Genomic DNA, 22315 nt, shown 5'->3' on the forward strand with positions numbered 1-22315 from the left:
CCGTTTCTTTCTCTAAGAGCGCTATGTTCTTCTACATAGCACCATACATGACCAAGAGCGCCCTTAGTCAAGAGCGCCACGTTCTTCACCAAAGAGCGCCTGCAAAAACAGAGTGGAAAAATTTCGTTGGTGATGCGTATGCGTGGGTGACGCGTACGCGTCGGTGTAACATTTCTGAAGGAGCATGCGAACGCGTGACTGAGGCGGCAGCGTGAAAGTGGCATTTTTGAAGGGCTACACGTACACGTGGGTGACGCGTACACGTAGATGGGCGCTCTTGACGCGAACGCTACACTCTTCTTAAGAGCACTGAAGGTGACGCATACGCATGGGTTACGTGTACGCGTCGATGTGCCAAATTGCTGAACCACGCATACGCGTGGGTGCACGAGCACTACATTACCTTCAAGAGCGTTACGTTCTCCTGGGAGCAGAATTTTGGTTCGGTTAATATCATTCCAAGCCCATTTAAACTACAAGCAAGCAAGCCCATTCATATCACTCAATCAAGGCCACAAGAATCATCTAGATTTAATTGTAATTTGTTTTCAATTTTATTTTAATTTGTAATTTAGCAAAGCCTATATAAAGGCATTAGTTTCATAGAATTAGAGGAGGCTTGGGTAGTAGGAGTAGGAGCTCTGGCTGGAGGATTAGAGACTCCAGAAGTCTCTTAGAGGATTAGAGACTCTAGAACTCTCTTGGAGGATTAGAGACTCCAGAGAGTGTAGTATAGGATTCTTAGTTTGATACATTTTTTCTTTTCTGCACTTTTACATTTCCGTTGTGTTGAATTGAGTTTAGTTTATGAAATTTCAATTTCTTGAGCTTCTCTTTTACAATTTTCCTTTCTGCAATTTTACATTTCCGTTCACACTGAGATTGATTTACTTTCATGCAATTTAAATTTCCTACAAGTGTTCTTAGAGCAATGATCAATTGAACCCCACTTCATTAGGGGAGGGGCTCTATTATAATTCAAATGGTTGAGTGAACTTCCACTTCTTCTTAATCCGCTTGGGTAGTGCCGGCTGCCCAATTGTACGAGTTGGGATTTCTCAAAATAGGATTAACGTTGCAAGTATAGACCCAAACCCAACAATCGGTCGTCGTCCAATTTGGAAATTCACAAGATGTGTCACAACTCAAAACCAATTTAAAAACCGAGAGTAATTGACTCCCGAGTCGTCTCCCAAGGAATCATTTAAGAGGCAATGAGTGTGCAAATTCCGGTTGTAGTGATCAAGGAGTTGTCAATGAAGAAATAAACATATAAAACAATAAAAGAACATGCAAAATTGTAATGATTGAACTAATAAAGAAATTAAAGAACCGACTATGTAATATAAACTAGTAAAGTATAAAAGAGTTTAACATAGCAATGTATGGAAAATTGGAAGCATTAAAAGGGGGTCTTAGCTTGGAGTGAGCTAAGGGTCCTTTCCTTGTTGGAACCACAACTATGACACTTATTTTGGATTAGTCTCACTTGATCAACCCTCACATCAGACGATAAGTTAAATGAGCATAAGTGTTCTTAACCCAAAAATCCTAATTTGCTTGCTAATTGCCTTAGCAACAACTTAGCGTTAGTGGTAACAAGAACAATTAACAACCCAAGAGTTGACACTAAATGTTGGACATTCTAACTCTAGGCACCCAAGTGCTCACTTCACCCAAGCCAAGAGACAAAAATTTAGACTAAAACCATGTTTGACATTTTGTCAAACACTTGGTGGGCAAAAAGCTTAAACATGAGAAAAATAATAAAAGACTTGGAACTAAAACCAACAATTGATCTCAATCAACAAGAATAGCATAAGAAAGCATAGAACAAACACCAAACATCAAATTCATCAACAAGAAAGTGAAATTGCAAAAGAGAAACAAAATTGAACTATAACTTGAATGAGAAGAAAGAGTAAAGACAATATAACTATCAAGAGTAATAACAAGAGAATACTTACAATGATATTAGCAAAATCCAATGATCAAAAATGGAAATGGAACTTGGAATGTAAAATCCTAATGAAACCCTAACAGAGAAGATGAGAAAAACTTAGAGAAAACTAAAACTAAAACCTTCTATTCTACTCCTAAAACTATACTAAGGCTATGCTATGTTATCTCCTTCATTTTCCCTCCAATATGAGCTAAAAGACTCCAGAAATGGGCCTCCAAAGTCCCCAAATCGCGAGTCACGTGCCTTTCTAATGAAGTCATACGTGGACACCTGTGCGGACGCACAGGCGTGTGCGTCCGCACACTCTACGAAAATTTCCTCCTGTGCGTACGCACGAGTATCTGTGCGTATGCACACTCGGCGATGCTTAGCGGGATGCATGATGCGCTCGAATTGATCCACGCACTCTGCTTGGGCTCCTATGAGGTCGCACAAGAGGTTGTGCGCACGCACATGTCTCTGAGCTCACCTCCTTTGATTCGTCATGTTTCCTCCTCTTTGCAAGCTCTTCTTCCATTTTCTCCAACCCATTCCTACCTTATACACCTGAAATCACTCACAAATACATCAAGACATTGAATGGAAGGCAAATGGAATAAGGATAGATCAAATTAAGCACAAAAGAGCATATTTTCATAACCAAGCACAATTTGGGAGGAAAGTATAAAAGTATGCTATTCAAGGGAATAAGTGTGAGTTTATGTGATAAAATCAATTCAATTCTAACCAAAAATCATCATCAATTGAATAAGTGTGTATGCACACAGATGTGCGAACGCATAGATTAGAGAAAAGGGGGCAGCGTGCATGCACAGGCTGTGCTGGCGCTGCTACCGGAGGGCATGTTAAGGCGTGTGAGGACGCATAAGCTTTTGTGGCCGCACAGATGGCTAAAAACACAGAGTTGTGCGCACGCACAGCTTGGTGCGTACGCACAGATGCCCTGTTTTAGAATGTTCTTTTCTCTTCAAAACTAAGGTTCCTAACCTTAGCACAACAACCTACCTATCTCAAATCATTCAAACAAGCACAAAATCATAGTCCACAAGTAATTCAACTTATATAACTCAAAATCATCAAACAAACCTAAGCTAAGCATTATATCACAAGAAAACAAATAGTTCAAAAAGCTATAAACAAGAGATAGAGTTAGAAAACTGTCACCATGATGGGGTGTCTCCCACCAAGCACTTTGGTTTAGAGTCCTAAGTTAGACTTGCATGGCTTCATTGGTCACTTAGGAACTTCCCTAAGGAGGAAATTTTCCAACTCCTTAGCTTGCTTTGGTTGAGCATGATCCTTTGAAATTGTATCCTTGGCACTATCCTCTTTTCCTTGCTCCTTGCCATCTTCACTCACTTTGTCTTCAACCATGCCACACCCAAAAATAGAGTAAGCTTCAAGGATGGTTTTGTTGGAGTCCTCCAAAGTGAACTTGACTAACTTGCCATCCGCCTCAAAAGAATAGACTCCCGAGTGTGCGTCTAACTTGAAATGGGCAGTCTTCAAGAATGGTCTTCTAAGGAGTATTGATGATGGCTTGGTTGAGTCAATAGGAGGGGTCTCCAAAATGTAAAAATCAGTTGAAAAGAGCAATCCTTGAATATTGACTATGACATTCTCTGCAATCCCCACAACTGACACAATACTCTTGTCGGCTAATACAAACCTCGCCCCAGACCTCTTTAGGGGAGATAAGTTCAGTCTTTCATAGATGGAGAGTGGCATGATGCTCACACACGCCCCCAAATCACACATACAGTCCACGAACTTAGTCCCACCAATCAAATAAGTAACCAAACATGGGCCGGGATCATTGCATTTTTCAGGAAGTAAAGAGGAGATAGAGTTATCTACTGTCTTTTTGTTGAGGTTGCCAAGCTTGTCTTTGTGAGTGCAAATATCCTTGAGGAACTTGGCATATTTCGGCACTTGTTGAATGGCTTGAAAGAGAGGGACGGTGACTTCAATTTTCTCAAAAACTTCCACCACAATGGGGTCAAGATCTTCTTGCTTCTTTGCTTTCTTGGCTATAGTTGGGAATGGAATGGGCAAAGGCTCTTCAAGCAAGGTCTTTCTCTTTGGCTCCTTGACCTTCGGTGGTTCTTTTTCATCTTTATCAATATTTTCATCTTCACTCCTCATCACCTCTACTTCATCTTCTACCTCCTCATTGTTTGTCCCCTCATTCAACTTTGAAGATATAGCCATATTCTTATCCAACTTAGTACCACTTCTAAAAGTAACGGCATTTATGCTTCCTTTAGGATTGGGTTAATGTTGGGAGGGAAACTACTTGAGGTTGAAGCTTGTTGGGTGCTTTGTATGGTTTGAGGAGGGAGAGTCAAACGGGTAAGGGCTTCGGCTATTGTAGCCATGTAAGCATCTTGTTTCTTACGGAACTCTCTTTGTTCTTGCATGAAGGTGTGAATTGTGTCATTCATGTGGGATTGATTGGAGGAAAGGGCTTGGTTAATTTGAGAGGGATTGGATCGGCTGTTTGGATGTTGATACTTCACTTGAGATGGAGGTTGTGGGGGTTGTTGGTATTGTGGTTGACCTTGGGGAATTGGTGATAGTAGACTTGAGCATTTTGGTTAGGTTGAGCTTGGGGAGGTTGGTTCCACCTTTGGATTGAGTTATTTCTCCACCTTTGGTTTTGATTACCTCCTTGTGGGTAGGATCCTTAGTTGTAATTGGGTCTTTGTGGGTAAGGGTTAGCAACTGCCAATGTAGTGTCCTCTTGGATTTGAGGGCACTCATCGGTGTAATGAGTAGTACAAGCACAAACACCACATATCCTTGATGGTCCTTCGGTCCTAGGAGGTTGAGGTGGAGTATTTATCAAAGCTTGAGGGATTTGTTACCCTTGGGTGATTTGCCGCAACAAAATCGTCATCTCACCGAGGGTGTTACTCAAAATAGCATCTCCGGAGGGAGAAACCTCACTGACAGCTTTTGGTTGCGAATGCTTTGCCCTAGAGTGTTGAGTTGAATCTGCTAGATCCGATATAACTTCCCATGCTTCTGCTGCGTTCTTATTTTTGGTCAATGATCCTCCACTTACGGCATCTAGGAGAAGCTTGTCTTGGTGGTGCATTCTTTGACAGAAATAACTGATCAGAACTAACTCATCAATCCAGTGGTGAGGGCAAGCCTCCAGCAACTTCTTAAATCTCTCCCAATATTCATACAAAGTCTCCCCATCTCGTTGCACAATGCAAGATATCTCTCTTTGCAGCTTGTCTATTTTCTGAGGAGGGTAGAACTTTTTCAAGAATTCTTTCTGCAATAAGTCCCAATTGGATCTAACTTCCCCCGGCTGAGTATAAAACCATTCCTTTGCTTTTCCTTCCAAGGAGAAAGGGAAAGCGAAAACCAACACCGCGGCTTCATCCGCTCCATATCTTCTCGCAGTTGCACATGTAACTTGAAAATCCTTAAGGTGCTTCAGAGGATCTTCCCCAAGAATTCCATTGTACTTGGGGAGCAAGTTGATTGTGCAAGACTTAAGCTCAAAATTCGGATCCAAGGTCGGATATAGAATCTGAAGTGGTTGTAAGGCAAGATCAGGAGCTTCGGCTTCCTTCGAAGTGATCCTTCGCGGTGGGTCCGCCATGACGGTGTCACCTGAGTCACTCAAAGATTATTCAGTACTCCCCACAGATGAATAGAGAGTCTCCTCATTGATTGGAGAATGATGGTCATGAATTGGAGGTGATAGTGAATGGGAGTGATCCTCAAGGGAGCCTGATTCACTATGCACGAAAGCTAGCCGGCACCGAGCTTGCCTTAGACGAGTTAAAGTTCTTTCAATTTTCGGGTCAAAAGTGGCCAAGCTCGGGTCTGGAAGCGACCGTGTCATTCAACTGAGGAGGCAATGAAAGCATACAATTATGAAAGGCAAAACAAAACAAAAAGAGAAAAATAGGCAAGTAAACAAGAGCTAACTTAACAATCTATAACTACCTAGACTAACTAAAGAGGGAAAGTAGAATCTACAATTAATGCCAAGTAGCAAACCAAAAATCAAATATTCACACTATTCACATATTTACAAAACTAAAATCATGGCACTCATTGCACTTAAAGTGAATTCCCCTGCAACGGTGCCAAAAATTTGACGACTGCCCAATTGTACGAGTTGGGATTTCTCAAAATAAGATTAACGTTGCAAGTGTAGACCCAAACCGAACAATCGGTCGCCATCCAATTCAGAAATTCACAAGATGTGTCATAACTCAAAACCAATTTAAAAATTGAGAGTAATTGACTCCCGGGTCGTCTCCCAAGGAATCACTTAAGAGGCAATGTGTGTGCAAATTCCGGTTGTAGTGATCAAGGGGTTGTCAATAAAGAAATAAGCATATAAAGCAATAAAAGAACATGCAAAATTATAATGATTGAACTAATAAAGAAATTAAAGAACCGACTATGTAATATGAACAAGTAAAGTATAAAAGAGATTAACATAGCAATGTATGGAAAATTGGAAGCATAAAAAGGGGGTCTTGGCTTGGAGTGAGCTAAGGGTCCTTTCCTTGTTGGAACCACAACTATGACACTTATGTTGGATTAGTCTCACTTGATCAACCCTTACATCGGAAGATAAGTTAAATGAGCATAAGTGTTCTTAACCTACAAATTCTAAATTGCTTGATAATTGCCTTAGCAACAACTTAGCGTTAGTGGGAACAAGAACAATTAACAACCCAAGAGTTGACACTAAATATTGGACATTCCAACTCTAGGCACCCAAGTGCTCACTTTAAGTGTTTTTAACCTACAAATTCTAATTTGCTTGATAATTGCCTTAGCAACAACTTAAGCGTTAGTGGGAACAAGAACAATTAACAACCCAAGAGTTGACACTAAATATTGGACATTCCAACTCTAGGCACCCAAGTGCTCACTTTACCCAAGCCAAGAGATAAAAATTTAGCCTAAAACCATGTTTGACATTTTGTCAAACACTTGGTGGGCAACAAGCTTAAACATGAGAAAAATAAGAAAAGACTTGGAACTAAAAGCAACAATTGATCTCAATCAACAAGAATAGCATAAGAAAGCATAGAACAAACACCAAAACTATACTTAAAATGAGAAGAAAAGAGTAAACACAATATAACTATCAAGAGTAATAACAAGAGAATACTTAAAATGAGATTAGAAAAATCCAATGATCAAAAATGGAAACGGCACTTGGAATGTAAAACCCTAATAGAGAAGATGAGAAAAACTTAGAGAAAACTAAAACTAAAACCTTCTATTCTACTCCTAAAACTATACTAATGCTATGTTATGTTATCTCCTTCATTTTCCCTCCAATATGAGCTAAAAGACTTCAGAAATGGGCCTCCAAAGCACCCAAATCACGAGTCACGTGCTTTCTAATGAAGTCATGCGCAGACACCTGTGCGGACGCACAGGCGTGTGCGTCCGCACACTCTGCGAAAATTCCCTCCTGTGTGTACGCACGGGTATCTATACGCACGCACACTAGGTGATGCTTGGCGGGATGCGCGATATGCTTGAATTGATCCACGCGCTCTGCTTGGGCTCCTGTGTGGATGCACAAGAGGCTGTGCGCACGCACACGTCTCTGAGCTCACCTCCTTTGATTCTTCATGTTTTCTTCACTTTGCAATCTCTTCTTCCATTTTTTCAAACCCATTCCTACCTTATACACCTGAAATCACTCACAAACACATCAAGGCATTGAATGGAAGGCAAATGGAATAAAGATACATCAAATTAAGCACAAAAGAGCATATTTTCAAAACCAAGCACAATTTGGGAGGAAAGTTCAAAAGCATGCTATTCAAGGGAATAAGTGCGAGTTTATGTGATAAAATCCATTCAATTCTAACCAAAAATCATCATCAATTATTGATTTATCAGGTAGCTATAGGATATCCTCTGTTTTGATTGAAATTCATTCACTCCGGAAGAGGGTTTGAATCTGTTGAATGCTTGTGTGAGCCTCGGAAGGGGAATCATAGGCATTAGAATTGGGGCTCTATCCTTCACAATTCTCTTGACCAACACTATTCGGGAGGAATTGAGGTCTTGAGAATTTGTGTGGCTTATGGATGAGAGACATGCACTTAACCTCTTCTCATGACAATTGGATCAAGGAATTGGCAAGACTGATTGTGATTAGAGAGATCGGATTGCCAAGGAATTGGGATCTAATCAATTTCAATCCGCCATAGATCTACTCATATGATTGAGAAGGAAGTTGAGACCCATTTAATTCATGATGGGTTATGATATCTCCAATCCCTAATGGATATTCTCTCTGTTATTTCTGCTTCCTTTAATTTCCTAGCACCCAATCCCCATTTACATTTCCAGCAATTTACTTTTCATGCAATTTAAGTTTCTTGCCATTTAAGTTTCTGCCAATTTACTTTCAACACTTTACATTTCTTGCAATTTACATTCTGTTAATCCAATTTCACTCAATTCATCAACATTCGCTTAACTAGACTAATCATCTCACTAAAGTTGCTTGATCCATCAATCCCTGTGGGTTCAACCTCACTCTTGTGAGTTTTACTACTTGATGCGACTCGGTACACTTGCTGATCAGTTTGTGCGGAATTCAATTTTTTTGCCCATCAGTGCGCGTTAGTCATGCGTACGCGTGGGTGCGTTTTGTGCTCCTCGCACAAAACCAGCACAGTACCAGTGCAACTCTCTGAATTTTCTACGGGGCACTTGCATCAATACAGCGACGCGTACGCGTCGGCCAGGCGTACGTGTGAGAGAGTAAAAATCGGAGTACGTTTTACCAAAAGTTTTACAAAGTTAAAAAGCTGCAGGATTACATTTCCAAACCCCAAACTTCCGACGCACATAACTTCTTCTACAAAATTCCTTTTTCAACCATTTTGGAACCGTCGGAAAGATCGTTGAATGAACTTTCATAAAAATTCAATTTTGAAGAATTCCTAACTCCGAGGGCCAAGTTACAGACTGCCAAAGTTGGTTGAAAATCAGTTTTTACCCAAAAATAGAAATCACCAATTTTTCTAATGTTCACAAACCAAATTCATTTTCACTCATCCAAATGACCACAACCCAACCACATTCATGTAATTACACTCAACCAAAACCAAACCTACATCATCTACACAATTTCACCTAAAACTATCAAATTCCACACCTCAACTCCTCAAACCTTATTATTCAATAATCAAACCAATTATTCACACATTCAATATCTAAAATCCATCCAATCTCTTATATCATCACACAATACACACATCAACTTACCTTCATTACTTCTTTCCGGCTATTGGCCCATGATTCACGGCCTCCGGCCCAAATTCACAATTTTAAATGCATATTCCACAAACCAATATTCATTATCCAATTCATCAAATTCTCAACACACCAAACATACAAATTCACACATTTCTCAACCCAGTCATTAATTTACATTACATATCAACTATGCATATTGGTACCAACCATTTATACAATCCAAACTTAATCCTAGGAGCATCTAGCCTAGAAATTCTCATCACACCACACAGTACTTAAATGAAACTTAAATCGTACCTCTTGTAGCAAAAATAATTGAGCTTCTTCTTGGATGTCTCCACCAACCCTTAGCTCCAAGCCTCACTAACCTCCCAATTATGCACCAAAATTAACCGATACTCTAACATAACCAATTTCACACTTACAATTAACCTAGGGTTCATGAAAATGATCAATCACAAGGGTTTGAACACTTCTTAACTTAGCCCATATGAAATAAAGATAGAACCCACTTAGAATCCATGTTAGAGTATCCCTAAACAACCAGAATTACAAGATTTTAACACTAACTACTCAAAAATGCATAATAGTGGGGAATTTAGAAAACTGGACAAAGATAAATAGAACACTCACCACATTAACTAGATAGAATCAAAGAGGATGAGAAGATCAACGCGTGGCCTCAAACGGTTCGTCAATCGGAGTTCCAGATCAAAAGTTATGGTGATTTTAAGTTTGATAGAGTTAGGATTTTCTCTCTTCTTCCTCCCTTCTCCATTTCAGTGCCCCAAGCCCCTTTCTTGAGGGTTAATGAGCTGAAATGTTCATAACTAATGTTTATATATATTGGGTCTTAGGCCCACTTGGGTCCAATTCACTTGTTTTAGTCCGTTGGCCTAACTTTGGGCCAAAACTTTTAAGATTAGAGCTTTAAATTGTATTTTAAATATTTCTAGCTTCCCAAATTAGAAATTCTTATTTCCTAAAATTATTCACTTTTAATTAATTTTCTCAGCTATAGTACCAGACAGACCGTAGCTGGTACTGCCGGTCAAATTTTCACTGCGCATATTTTTATTCAGAAAACTGTGTTTTCTGACTCAGAAAAATTCACTGAGTCCAAATATCATATTTAAATTATCAAATTCCGATTGCTAAATTTTTTATCCATATTCACTCCTATTTAATTTATTATTTAATTAATTACAGTTTGACCGAATTTTACATTGGACGCCAGCTGCTCCCTTTTGGGCGTCCAATGCCAAGAATAGGATAGATAGTTGGCGTTGAAGGCCAGTTTTCGGACTTTATTTCCAAAGTAAAATATAAATTATTATATATTTCTAGAAATTCCTAGATGTTAGCTCTCAATAGCCATTGGGAACACTCCATTTAGACTTCTGTAGCTCCAGAAATGCTCTTTCTGTGCATGGAGGTCAGATCCTGACAGCATCTGCAGTCCTTTTTCTGTCTCTGAATTAGACTTTTGCCAGAACTCCTCAATTTCAGCCAAAAAATACCTGAAATTATCATAAAACACACACTCAAAGTAGAATCCAAAAATATGAATTTTGCACTAAAACCTATGAAAATATAATAAAACTTAAACAAAATATAATGAGAACTATATGAAAATGATGCCAAAAAGCGTATAAAATATCCGCTCATCACTTAGCCCTGACTCTAAGTGTTCTATCTCAAAGCTGCTCTTAAGATAAGCTTGAATCAACACTCCCAAACTAGTTGGTTCAAGGTGCTAGGGGTTGAGATACCCTTTAGAATTTACTTGCTCAAGCCACTTTCTTTGACACAAGTTCACCACAAGAATTTAACTAGGACAATAACTCTTTGAGTTCTTGTTTTTTTTTTCTTAAGTTTCCTAGTAATTGATGCTCAAAGCCTTAGGCCAAATTTATTTATTTATTTATTTTATGTTACTATTTCCTGATTATATAGATTTTTGAAAACCTCTATAATACTTCTCTAAATATCACTCCCTATCTTAGAATTTTCATGCAATTATTCTTAATCATCAAATTTCATTTAATGGTTACATCATCAATTTATCCCTTCTCTCTTGATCATTCCTACTTTAAAACTTCAAACTTTCTTCACTTTTTATTTTGAACAACTCTTAATTGCTAACTTAAACTTGGAACAAACAACTTCAATTATTAAATTTTAAACAAAACTAAGCTCATGCACAAATTAAAGCAACTAAGGTCACATATGCATATACTTTGAAATAATTGGAGCACACAAAAGTATAGGAACTTAACCACCTTAATTCAATCATCACCATCCTCTTCATTATTGGGCTTAGTATTCATTGGTTCCTAGACAATGAATGCACTGGTATATTTGTCCTTGGTTCCCAGAATCCTTCATCTTCCATATTTTTCTTATTTTCTCCTCACAAATGAGTGTTGCCTCTCTCTTATCATGTACAAGCTGTCTTGACACTCTTGAGTATGGTGGTAGAGATGGATGCATTTGCTGAAGACCTGCACATAAGTAGCCTAGCAAAGTTCAGCTCAGCTTCTACTTGGTTTCTGTGTCTAAATTCTTCCAAGGCCCTGAACTCTTTGAACTCTTTGTTAATGTTAGAGAGAGGTGTTTGGATTTGACTCCAATCAAATTAATTTCTATAATCAGCTTGTTGCTACTGAGGTTGATGAGGTTGGCTTATTTCTTTTTGAAGTAGAGGTATTGGAGATTGTGGATCTCCCTTCCTTAGTGGTTTCCTTCGGGTTGGACTCAGAATTATCCTCTCCATGCTTCTAGCATTGAGTGGATGGGTCATTTTTATCCAACTGGTGTCCTCGTCTTCAAAAATTACCCCGTTAGTTTACAGAGGCAATAGATGAGACTTGAATAGCCAAGCATTACCTTTGGGACAGTGCTCTATGCTATGCGTTGGAGTTTTCCAGGGATAATTTCTTCAATATTTACCACCTCACCTATCATAATGATATGGATCATGATAGCCCTTTCTCTGGTTACCTCAAAATTGTTGGAGGTGGGTAGGATTGATTTTCTCACTATTTCAAATCACCCCCTTGCTGCTGGTATTAGCTTATTGGTTTGGAACTCTGCTGGCATCAAAGGTCCATTTAGCCCAAGGTATGCAAATATCACTTATGATTTCCTCGTACCTTGGATAAATATTTATCCTTATTTCATAACTTGTTTGTGAGGATGAGGAAGGTGGTGCTTTTAACTTGAGGGCTCTCCAAACAGTATTTGGCCCAAAATCCACTAGTGTTCCTCTCACGAAGCTCATGAATGGAGGCTCCTCTTGATCCTTTCTGATAGCATTACCGTAGAATGGTTGCACTTGAATGAGACTCACCATGGTGAGTGAATCATAAAGGAGTTCCCATCCTTTTCTCTTAATTTCCCTTTGGACTGTTGGGTAGGAATCTATCTCAAGTTGAAATCCTATTTTTGGTATTGCTCCCATGTTTGACACCGACCTAAAAAATTGGAGTTCATAGAAATAGGATTTAAATCTTGTCTTACCATGTTGAGGCTCCTCCTCACGTTATTTTTCTTTTCCTTTTCTTTTTCTGGAATAGGAGTGATGAGTGGAAATCATATTCCAACACAAAGCTCACCGGTAAGTGTACCGGATCGCATATAGTAGTAATAACTCACATGAGTGAGGTCGATCCCACAAGGATTGAAGGATTGAGCAATTTTAGTTAGGTGGTTGATTTAGTCAAGCAAACAAGTGATAATTTGAGTGAATCGTGACCAACAGAAGATAAATTGCATGAAAATAGAAGGGAGAGGGAAATTTGACAAAATCTAAAGGTGTAGAAGAAATAAAAGAGCTGAATCTTAAAGTACAAGTAATGTAAATAATTGAAGCTTAGATTGCAAGAAATGTAAATAGCTGAAGCTTAGAGTGCAAGAAATGTAAATTGCTTGAATAGTAAAGGGATGTGGGAGCTGGGATTTAGAATTCAACAAGAGAATGTAAAGAGCAATTAATCAGAGAAGTAGAAGATGAAAGAAGTTGTAGAAAATCTAAACAGAAAGGTAAAATTGCATGAAGAACAAAATAGAAAGTAAACTTAGCTCAATTGTGAAATCTAAAAGAGAAATTGAAGATCTCAGGGGATCAATGAGATTAGCAGGTAGATCTAGATCTCAATTCCTTCCTTGATCAAATAGAAATAAATTGCAGAAGAAATGTAGATGAAAACAGTAAGTGAAAGTTGGATCAAATTCTTCAAATCTCAGAATTATGCAGAAGAAGAACAAAAAGGAATTTTAGATCAAGAATTGAAACAGAATTCCTTCAATCTCAATCCAAAATTCAAAAATAGAAGAATGAAGTTGCAGAAGCAAAAACAAAGAAAAAGAGAACTCATATCTCAATACTAATTCCCAAATTCAAAGTGAAAACTCTCATGAAAAGTAAAATTAAGCTAAGAGTCTAAAAGAAAGTAAAAGTCCTCTACAAATCAAAACTACCTCTTATTTATACACTTTCTATTTTTTATTTTCAGAATTTGGAGTGGGCTTTTCAAATTGGTGAAGAGGTGGATCCAAATTGGCTTTTGATTGAAATTGGACTCATGGGACACCTCCAAGGGAGTTCTCGGTTAAGTAAGGCAACGTAGTGCTCCTTGCCTTGTGTCAAGCCTTGGAACCAAGCTTCTTTGTAGTGCTCCGTGAAGAACTCCAACGTAGTGCTGCTTTTGCTTGAGTGGGTCTCTCTTTCGAACCTTGGCCATTTCAATCTGACCAATTTTCTTAGGTAATAGCACTCAGTTGGTGAAGAGAGCATATCGCTACCTTTGTTGGAGTGAGGCTTCCTCTTCGAACCCTGGCTCTCCCATTTTGAGCCAACTTCCTTGTCAATTGTAGTGCTCAGTGAAGCAACCAAATGGAGCACCCTTTCTTTGCTTCCTCTTGTTCCCCATTTCGAACCTTGGTGCTTTCATTTCTTGGTATAGCGTTTTGCTTTTCTTTTTGTTGAGACATGAAAAATTGAAAACATTTAACGAAGCGCTCCTTGTTTGAGTGCCTCCTTGTAGTGCTCAGTTACAAAACTCAATGTAGCACCCTTGCTTCTTGGTTGGCCTCTCCACACTAGCGCTCAAATAGAGAGCGCTGCGCTCAAATAGAGAGCGCTGCGCTCAAATAAAAAGCGCTATGCTCTTGCCCCTTTTGATGCGCAATGCTTTAATGCCTTGGGTCACGTTTTTCAAAGCATAGCCTAAGGTCCAAAGCGTGCTCTAACTTTAAAAGTGTGCCAAAAATTCCTTTTTCCACCATTTCTTCACCTACAAGTAATCAAAATAACCAATCAAAGCTTCACCCAATTCACAAGATTTCTAAATCATTCCAAAACCAACTAATTCTAGCTTAAACCTCATGATTTTGTGGCAAATAATTGATGGTTGATTGAATTGATATAACCATGCAAATTCACTCCAAATCACTTACTTATGATGCAAGAAAGTGCATGAAACCTAATATAACAAGTGAAAAATACTTGAAAAGCTAGCATAAGATGACTTGTCACTAAGGAGATTTGAGACCTTGAAGCCATTTGATTTTATCTGAAGAATGAGATGTCAACCCACCAAACATAGTGGATTGCTTGTCCCTAAACTTGAGAGGAAGTGCTAAGGTGGAGAGAAGGTCACGGTAAAAAGAAAGAAAAAGAAGAAAAAAGCACAAGAACAAGATATAAAGGGAGTGATGAAGAGAGAATGGAATAGAAGATAAGGGAATAATGTTTTGATTATGAAGAGGGAATGGTGAAAGGTGGTATTTATGGGAAGTTATGGTGAGGGAATGAATGGTGGAGATTTATTATGGTGATCTCAATGGTTTGCATGTGATGGAGTGTATGGACAAATTGTGTAAAGATGTGAAGGAGATGTGATTGGATGCATGTGAGGTAGGGGTTTGTCATATTGTGAATGATGTATGAAGACAAAAATGCTAATAGAGATATGTTAAATGCAAGTACAAAAGGTGAATGCATGAAGACTCAATGGTGGAAAGTGACGTTGCATGAGAGATAGTGTGCTTCATGATTAATTATTTTGACTAATGCATGTGATAAGGACAAGTGCACGTGTGATAGTGAACCATGCATACCACGTAATTTAAAATGTACTTCATAGTTCAAGTGATTCTTTTGAAATTTGATAATATATACATGTATGCCCCCATGTTAATGAGTGAATTTCATGTACTTAAGTTGAAAGTGTTTTGCTGGCGGTGGTGATGCTGAGGGTTGTTTCTGATATGTGGTGATGGAGGTTAAGGCATGATGGACTAGGTGTTGCCTTATTACTCTAATTTATGTATATGTTGGATAAGAGTGAGTGAGGCAAGTTGGGTAGAAAGTTCTGAAACACTTTTTTGGTCCTTTTTATTTCTTTAGACTACTAACCTTACTGATTTGTAAACTAAAGGAGTTTCTCTACAACTTTTCAAAGTAAATTTTTTCACAAAGCTTTTTCAAAAGGTTATTTCAAGGATAAACTATTTGATAATAAAATTAATTATATTTGCAAGTATCTCTTTGCTTTGATGGTATTCTCTTCCCTACTGAGAACCTGCGAGAATGATGTTCTCACCCTCATATAGATTTTTTTCGGTGACAGGTTAAGGAAGCTTTGGCACGAAGCCGCGACCGATTTACACAGCTTTATATATATATATATATATATATATATGTTGTATTTTTTGTTGTTGGTTTAGTTGAGATTACCCCTCGCCAATTGTCATTTTGAGATTTTAGAGGGGCAAGACTTGTATTTGAGAAAAGATTGAATGACTCTATCTATCTAAAGTAAAGACTTTTTCATTTTCATAATTTTATTTTAAGTTCGGTTTATATTCGTGAAGGCTCAATATTAGATAAATATGGTATGCAATTAAAGGAGTAGAGGTAGGTAACGCCAGGACTTTTAGTGCGATCATGTGCTAAAAGTTAGGGTGTTACACACAACATAACTCAGAGTATTTCTGTCCCACTACATACAAGGTGTGCGTGTTTAAATGTGAATGGTATGATCCAAGTTCGCGACAAGCTACACGAAAGTACAAGGACTAAACCTCAAAATGCATGATAGCTATATTTTTTTTACTTATCCGGATTCATGCAAGTCTAGTTGGATGGTTGTGATTAAGACTAAACCAAGAGGCCACATCGAGTCTGATGATGGGATAGAGGCTCAGGAACCTTACCAGATTGATGACCTAACTTATTTAAAAATGGTGGTTGATACCGATGAGCCGATCACCCTTAGGTCGGCTGCTATGGATGATGACATCATTAACCTTGAAATAGATGACGATGCACTACTACCAGAAGATGACAATCTTCAAGAAGAAGACGGGGTCGATAGCCACGAAGAAGAGGAAGATGAATTCGATGATCAGGAAACTACCTCGGAAGAGGAGGATGGTGAACTAGAGGAAGAAGATGATGAATCTGAATAGGATTAACGTAAATATAGTTCTATCATATGTATTTCTTTACTAAACTTTGAGAACAATGTAATATAATTAGCATTATTTCAGATATTTTAATTACCATCATTCCTTATTTTTAATTTGTATATTTGATATTCCAGATCAGTTTTAAAGCATTGTTTCAATTATTAATTATTAGGGTACATTATAGATAGACGGAAAAAGATTATTAAAAAATAAAAATAACTACCGTCAGAATATATCGACGATAACAGCACAACCAATTTTCTAAAAGAAATTAAAAAATATTTCCATTGGCATTACCATCGGATTAATCTGTAGTAAGATGGCTCGAAGACGTATGATATGGTGCCAACATTATCGTTGAAAAATTTCTGCCGGTGACATTAAATAGATTTTGTTTTCTTGATAACCATATTCCATCGTAAATCTAATGCAAATTACCATCGGTCGCATAAATCTGACGGTAATTTGTTACCAACGAGATTTATTCTGTCGGATAAATACTGACACAAAATCTGACAATAAACATTGTACCGTTAGATTTTATTCATTTTTCTGACAGTAATTCTGACGGTATTCAACGTTTTTCTTGTAGTGAAAAATAGGGCTAGAGATACCATTCAACAGCATCATAGAACAGAATTTTGTGACATATAAGTTCGGATCACCAAGTCCTTCATATGATTTGAAGATTGGAAGATGTCTTCAAAGAAGAGATTGGAAGATGGTTTTGCTTTGGTTGGAGTAACTCTACCATAGTGTTGGTTTCTGAGATATATCCTCGTGAAAATTGCCAATGTTGATATTTTTGCAATTTTTATCATCCTAATGACTATTCTTGCATTAAGCTAATTGATCGTTCATCTTCTGATTTTCAACTTGCAGTGTAGCGTTCATTGCCAATACTTTAACATGGGTTGGTAGAGGATGGAGATGCGATCCACCATGGCCGATGTCCTACAAAAAAGAAGAATAACACGTGGAAAAAGAAAATGAGGGGTAACATTAAGGACCTTTTGTAGGCATTCACTGTGTTTGATGTTCTTTAAAGTCCGATGTATATCTCATCTGTTGAGAAGATAAGATGATGTCTCTCCTTCTGCAACGAGTGATACCTCAAATCAACCCTTTACCAACAAAAACAACAGTCCTATAAAATAATTTTTTTATGCAAAACAAAATGTGTTTTATATAATATTTTTTTTGTTTTTATTTTTTAATCTATTTATCTCACACATAAAAAACTTTTTTAAGAAATTTTCAACTCATAGTGTATCTCGTAACAATATAACATCGCAACAACATTTATTATAAAGTTGAGTCACAAGCTAATGAGTTATAGCTCAAATAGCATAGGTTTCCCATACTCATCTAAATGATCGCGAATTCGAATCTCCCTATTTTTAGTAAAAAAAAGTTGAGTCACAACATGACAGCAACAATGTAACACCCTAACTTTCAGCACATCATGATCGTACCAAAAGTGAGGCGTTACTGACCTGTTTTCCTTATTTACTATTTAATATTGACCCTTTAGTTCGATATCGCGTTTCAATTTTTAAGAAAATGCAGAAAATTTTATTTCTCATTAATCAAAATCATACATCAAAGAACACAAGTAATAATAATCACATAATTATTAATAATAATAAATATTATACCAAAGAATTCAAATGAGACTCAAATACAATTCCTATCCCTCTGTATAAAATAAAATCTAAAGCAACAAGGGCGATGGAACTCTATAGAAACAATAGGTATCACAAGTAAATCTAATCGTTCGCAGCTTCATACTTATCTTTGAACCTGTCACTGAAAGAGTGGAAGATTTTGGGGTGAGAACAATTCACACGTTCTCAGTAGGGAATGGGAATGTTGTAAAAGTAATAAATTTAAAGCGAATAATTAACTTACTCAGTAAAACCATTTTATTAAACCTTTGCAAATACTTTTTAATTTTACTTTATATAATTAATTACCTTTTTAAATTTTTGAACTTAAACAAATCTCAATCACAACCTCAGTTCTCAGTCACCTCAATATACCAACTAATAGCACAAGAAACAGATCAATACACAAACAAATTGCAATAAGACAAACAGCACAATCACAGAGAAACTAGATAAGCAAACACAATCAAATGCAAATGTGCAAACAACATGATGCATGTTTATTCCTAACGTAGGGCATGAGCTCATATGTCGGTTGCCTACCCGTGCCCGACATTACCCGGGCACGAGTCCCAGATATGGCTTTCCAGATGCATACTGTGTGCTTATAAGTCTTACAGTTAAGCCGCATACAGTGTGACTTTCAGTGTGATTACATCTGAAAAACAGTTCTCAGTGTGTGGGCATTCCCACTATATATTTAGGACTAAGGCCCGAACAAAGTCGCATCTGCTCTCCTATGGCAGACAACCTTTTAAAACTTTTTCTTTATCCTTGGCCTCTGCTCTCCTCTGACAGAGACCCTTTTAGTTAATAAATTCTTTTAATCTTTGTTCTCTGCTCTCCTATGGTAGAGATTCCTTTCCTTAATAAACTTAACTCAAATCATTACTTAAACCAAACCTCGTTCCCAAAACATAGAATTTAAAATATTATACTTTTCTTAATAAATCAAATTCGAATAGAATAAATCTTTTCCCAACTAAATATGTCTCAAATAGTTTTACTTTTCAAAACTAAATCTTTTAATATAGCATTTAAGATAAAGTCCCAAATTTTATAAAAATTTCGGCAGCATTTCCTCTAAAATTCGAACTATACCACCCTTCCAGGGCCCCGACCAAATCATTTTTGATTCTCAAAGATCATCCTTGATACATCAAACATTCCAAATCCAATGCAAAATCATTTTACAAATCTAAAAGCTAACCAGGTTCAATTTCAAAATTATTTCTCAAAATATGCTTGTAAATCAGATTTTTAATACAAAGTTCACTTCTTAATGCAAATACATATTTAAATCAGGTTTTAAAAAAAATCACTTTTTTGTATACTTTTACAAAAATTCAGACAAAACATTCTCTTAAAAATTAGACTTCAACACCCCTCCGGGCTCCCTCATTTTCTCAATAGTCAACCTACTTTATTTCAGTTTAGTAACCAACGGTTCACTTTAACATTCAATATAATAATACCCAATTAAACTAGCATATTCAATTAACAACAATCACACCCTAATCAAACAAACAATTCAATAACCACCATCTATCATAATAAATTAGAATCAGAATTTCCAACAATTTAGTCACAGTCACGATCTTAACTCAAAATCAATCTTAAAAAGCAAAATCAGCATTACCTAGCGTCTTCAAAATCATCATTCAAACATATTTAAAACGAGGAACAAAACATGCTTTCACAATTACAAACACCCAATACATTTTCAGTAAACTTTCACACCAACATACACATTCTTTTAACAAAGATCTCAAACCACATAAAACCACCAAGAGACACAACCAGTCACACATCTACTCCGGATCCAAAATCCATCACAGATCAAGCATTCATATATTTGCAATAATTCAGGAAATTTCTCAAGCATTCAAAGTTTTAAATATTTAATTTAATAAAATATCCCCTACCTCAGCTGGTCAAAATCCACAAAATTAAGCGTGACTCTAACTTCGTTCCAACTTGTAGCAGTATCAACAACTTTAAACAGAACCCGTAATAGCAATGCCATCGAACAATTTGCAATGGTATTGACATAACCCTAACATATTAACATCTCAACATTCTTGATCAACCATGAAAATAGAATGGTAACAATGAGAATTTTGGAATAAGGACAACTTACTTAAACTTGAAAATAATAGAGGAATGGAGCAACAGCAGTAACAATTTTGATTAAGCACAAGCAACCCCACGGCCACCATCACGGCAACAGTGACTTTGGCACACAAAAGGGAAACCAAAAATAGAGAGAAGGCTGAGCAACTAACGGAGATGGTGACTTCAACAACAACAGCGGCAGCGACTCCCGCCAGTGACAGCGACGAGCTCCAGTAAGGATGATGGCGACTGGGTGCAGCAGCGGAGACTGGATTGGCTTCCCATCTCTCTCTCATCTTCGCACACTATCTTTCTCTCTCTCTTCGAAGCTCGGTACCAGCTGGTCATCGGGGAGCGTGATGGCTCCTCTTCACCGATAGCGGCGGTGACCGGTGTAAGGAAGCAGCGGTCCCAAGCTCGCGACTCTCATCCTCCACATCGCTCTCTCTCTCGCTCATGAACTCTTTCTCCTCGCGGCTCTGCTCCTCGATTGCGATGTGGCAGGGTGGCAGTGCGACAGACGGTGGCGAAGGCACAGCAGGACCCGACGAACAGAGGCGGCGACAGTGCTAAACCCCCTCTGGTGATGCTCTTCCCTCTCTTCACTCGGAACCCACTCTCTCTTTCCTTTCTTTTCTTTTCTTTTCCAGGTTCCAACCATGTGTGTGTGTTAGGACTTAGGAGTGGAAGGGGGTGATGGGTGAGGTAAGAGGCAGTGAGAGTGAGTGAACATGTCACATTGAGGGATGCACGGATGTAGAGGAGGAGGGTTACGTGTGTGTGTGTGTTGGGTAGAAGGGATTAGGATTAGTGAAATTAGGATTTAAAATTGGAGAATTAGGGTTTGAATATAATTTTAATTTAAAATCAGATTTAATCCAATATAATTAATTTTAAGAATACTTATTTATTTCTCAAATTACTAAAACTTTAAATTTTAATAAAGCAAAACCCAAATTATTAATTTCAATTAATTAAAAACGTCTAATTGAAATTGAAATTTGTATAAATCCGAATTAATTTAAAACTTGAAATCTCGTAACTTTGATTTATTTCCTTTTTAATAAAAGCAACTTTCTAAAATAAAACTATATATATAAATATAAATAATTCATTTTTTTTCTAAAAATTTGGTGTCTTATAAACAACAACAATAATAACCATAAGAACGATACTAATAATAATAATAAAGATATTAACAATAGCAACAACAATAATAATAAATTAGTATCTTAAAATTTTAGTATTTTTAATTTCTTTTCTTTTTCTCGTTTTCTTTTTTTTTTTCTTCTCTTTTTCTTTTTGCTCTCTAACAGTCTAACCTATCCTCTTTACGTCACTTTTTCTCCTTTTTTTATATATATTTTTTTCTTTCTTCCTCTCCTTCTTTTTATATTTTTCTTTGGCTTTCATTCTTCATTCAATCTCTTTTCATCCTTTTATAAAATTAGTAGGATACTATTTATGTTGGCATTTTGTCTCTTCCCTTTTTTTATCTAAAATTTTATTACATCAAAATTCATTGTAAGTATTTTTTTATTATATAATGGCTAAAAAATTTTAACTGCATATTATAATAAATAAAAATTGATATGTATATTATTATCTTATTTTTGTATGAATAAAATCATTTATATTATGTCAAATATTTATATAAAGAATAGATATTACAAATCTGACAAAGACAATGAATGAGAGATAAGAGACAACAATCGTGCTGCTAGCCTGCTATTACTGAGTGCTTCTGTGAAGAAGATGAAGAGAGAATGAGAGAATATATCTATGAATGTGAGAACTTTGACGAGAAGAGAGAATAGAAGTT

At 37.1% G+C, this 22315-nt stretch overlaps 1 protein-coding gene and 1 non-coding gene across 2 annotated transcripts; one reads left to right on the plus strand and one right to left on the minus strand.

The window, feature by feature from the left end:
• Positions 1 to 3196: 3196 nt before the first annotated feature.
• Positions 3197 to 4174, minus strand: LOC130949768 (uncharacterized). Its single transcript, XM_057878405.1, has one exon. It carries the CDS (start codon positions 4172 to 4174, stop codon positions 3197 to 3199), a length of 978 nt encoding a protein of 325 aa, XP_057734388.1.
• A 926-nt stretch (positions 4175 to 5100) lies between these two features.
• LOC130953121 (small nucleolar RNA R71) lies at positions 5101 to 5207 on the plus strand. Its single transcript, XR_009075293.1, has one exon. It is a non-coding gene; the product is annotated as a small nucleolar RNA R71 (small nucleolar RNA).
• The last annotated feature ends 17108 nt before the right edge of the window (positions 5208 to 22315 follow it).

The sequence above is a fragment of the Arachis stenosperma genome, chromosome 9 (assembly GCF_014773155.1).
Source record: "Arachis stenosperma cultivar V10309 chromosome 9, arast.V10309.gnm1.PFL2, whole genome shotgun sequence".
Lineage (NCBI taxonomy): Eukaryota > Viridiplantae > Streptophyta > Magnoliopsida > Fabales > Fabaceae > Arachis > Arachis stenosperma.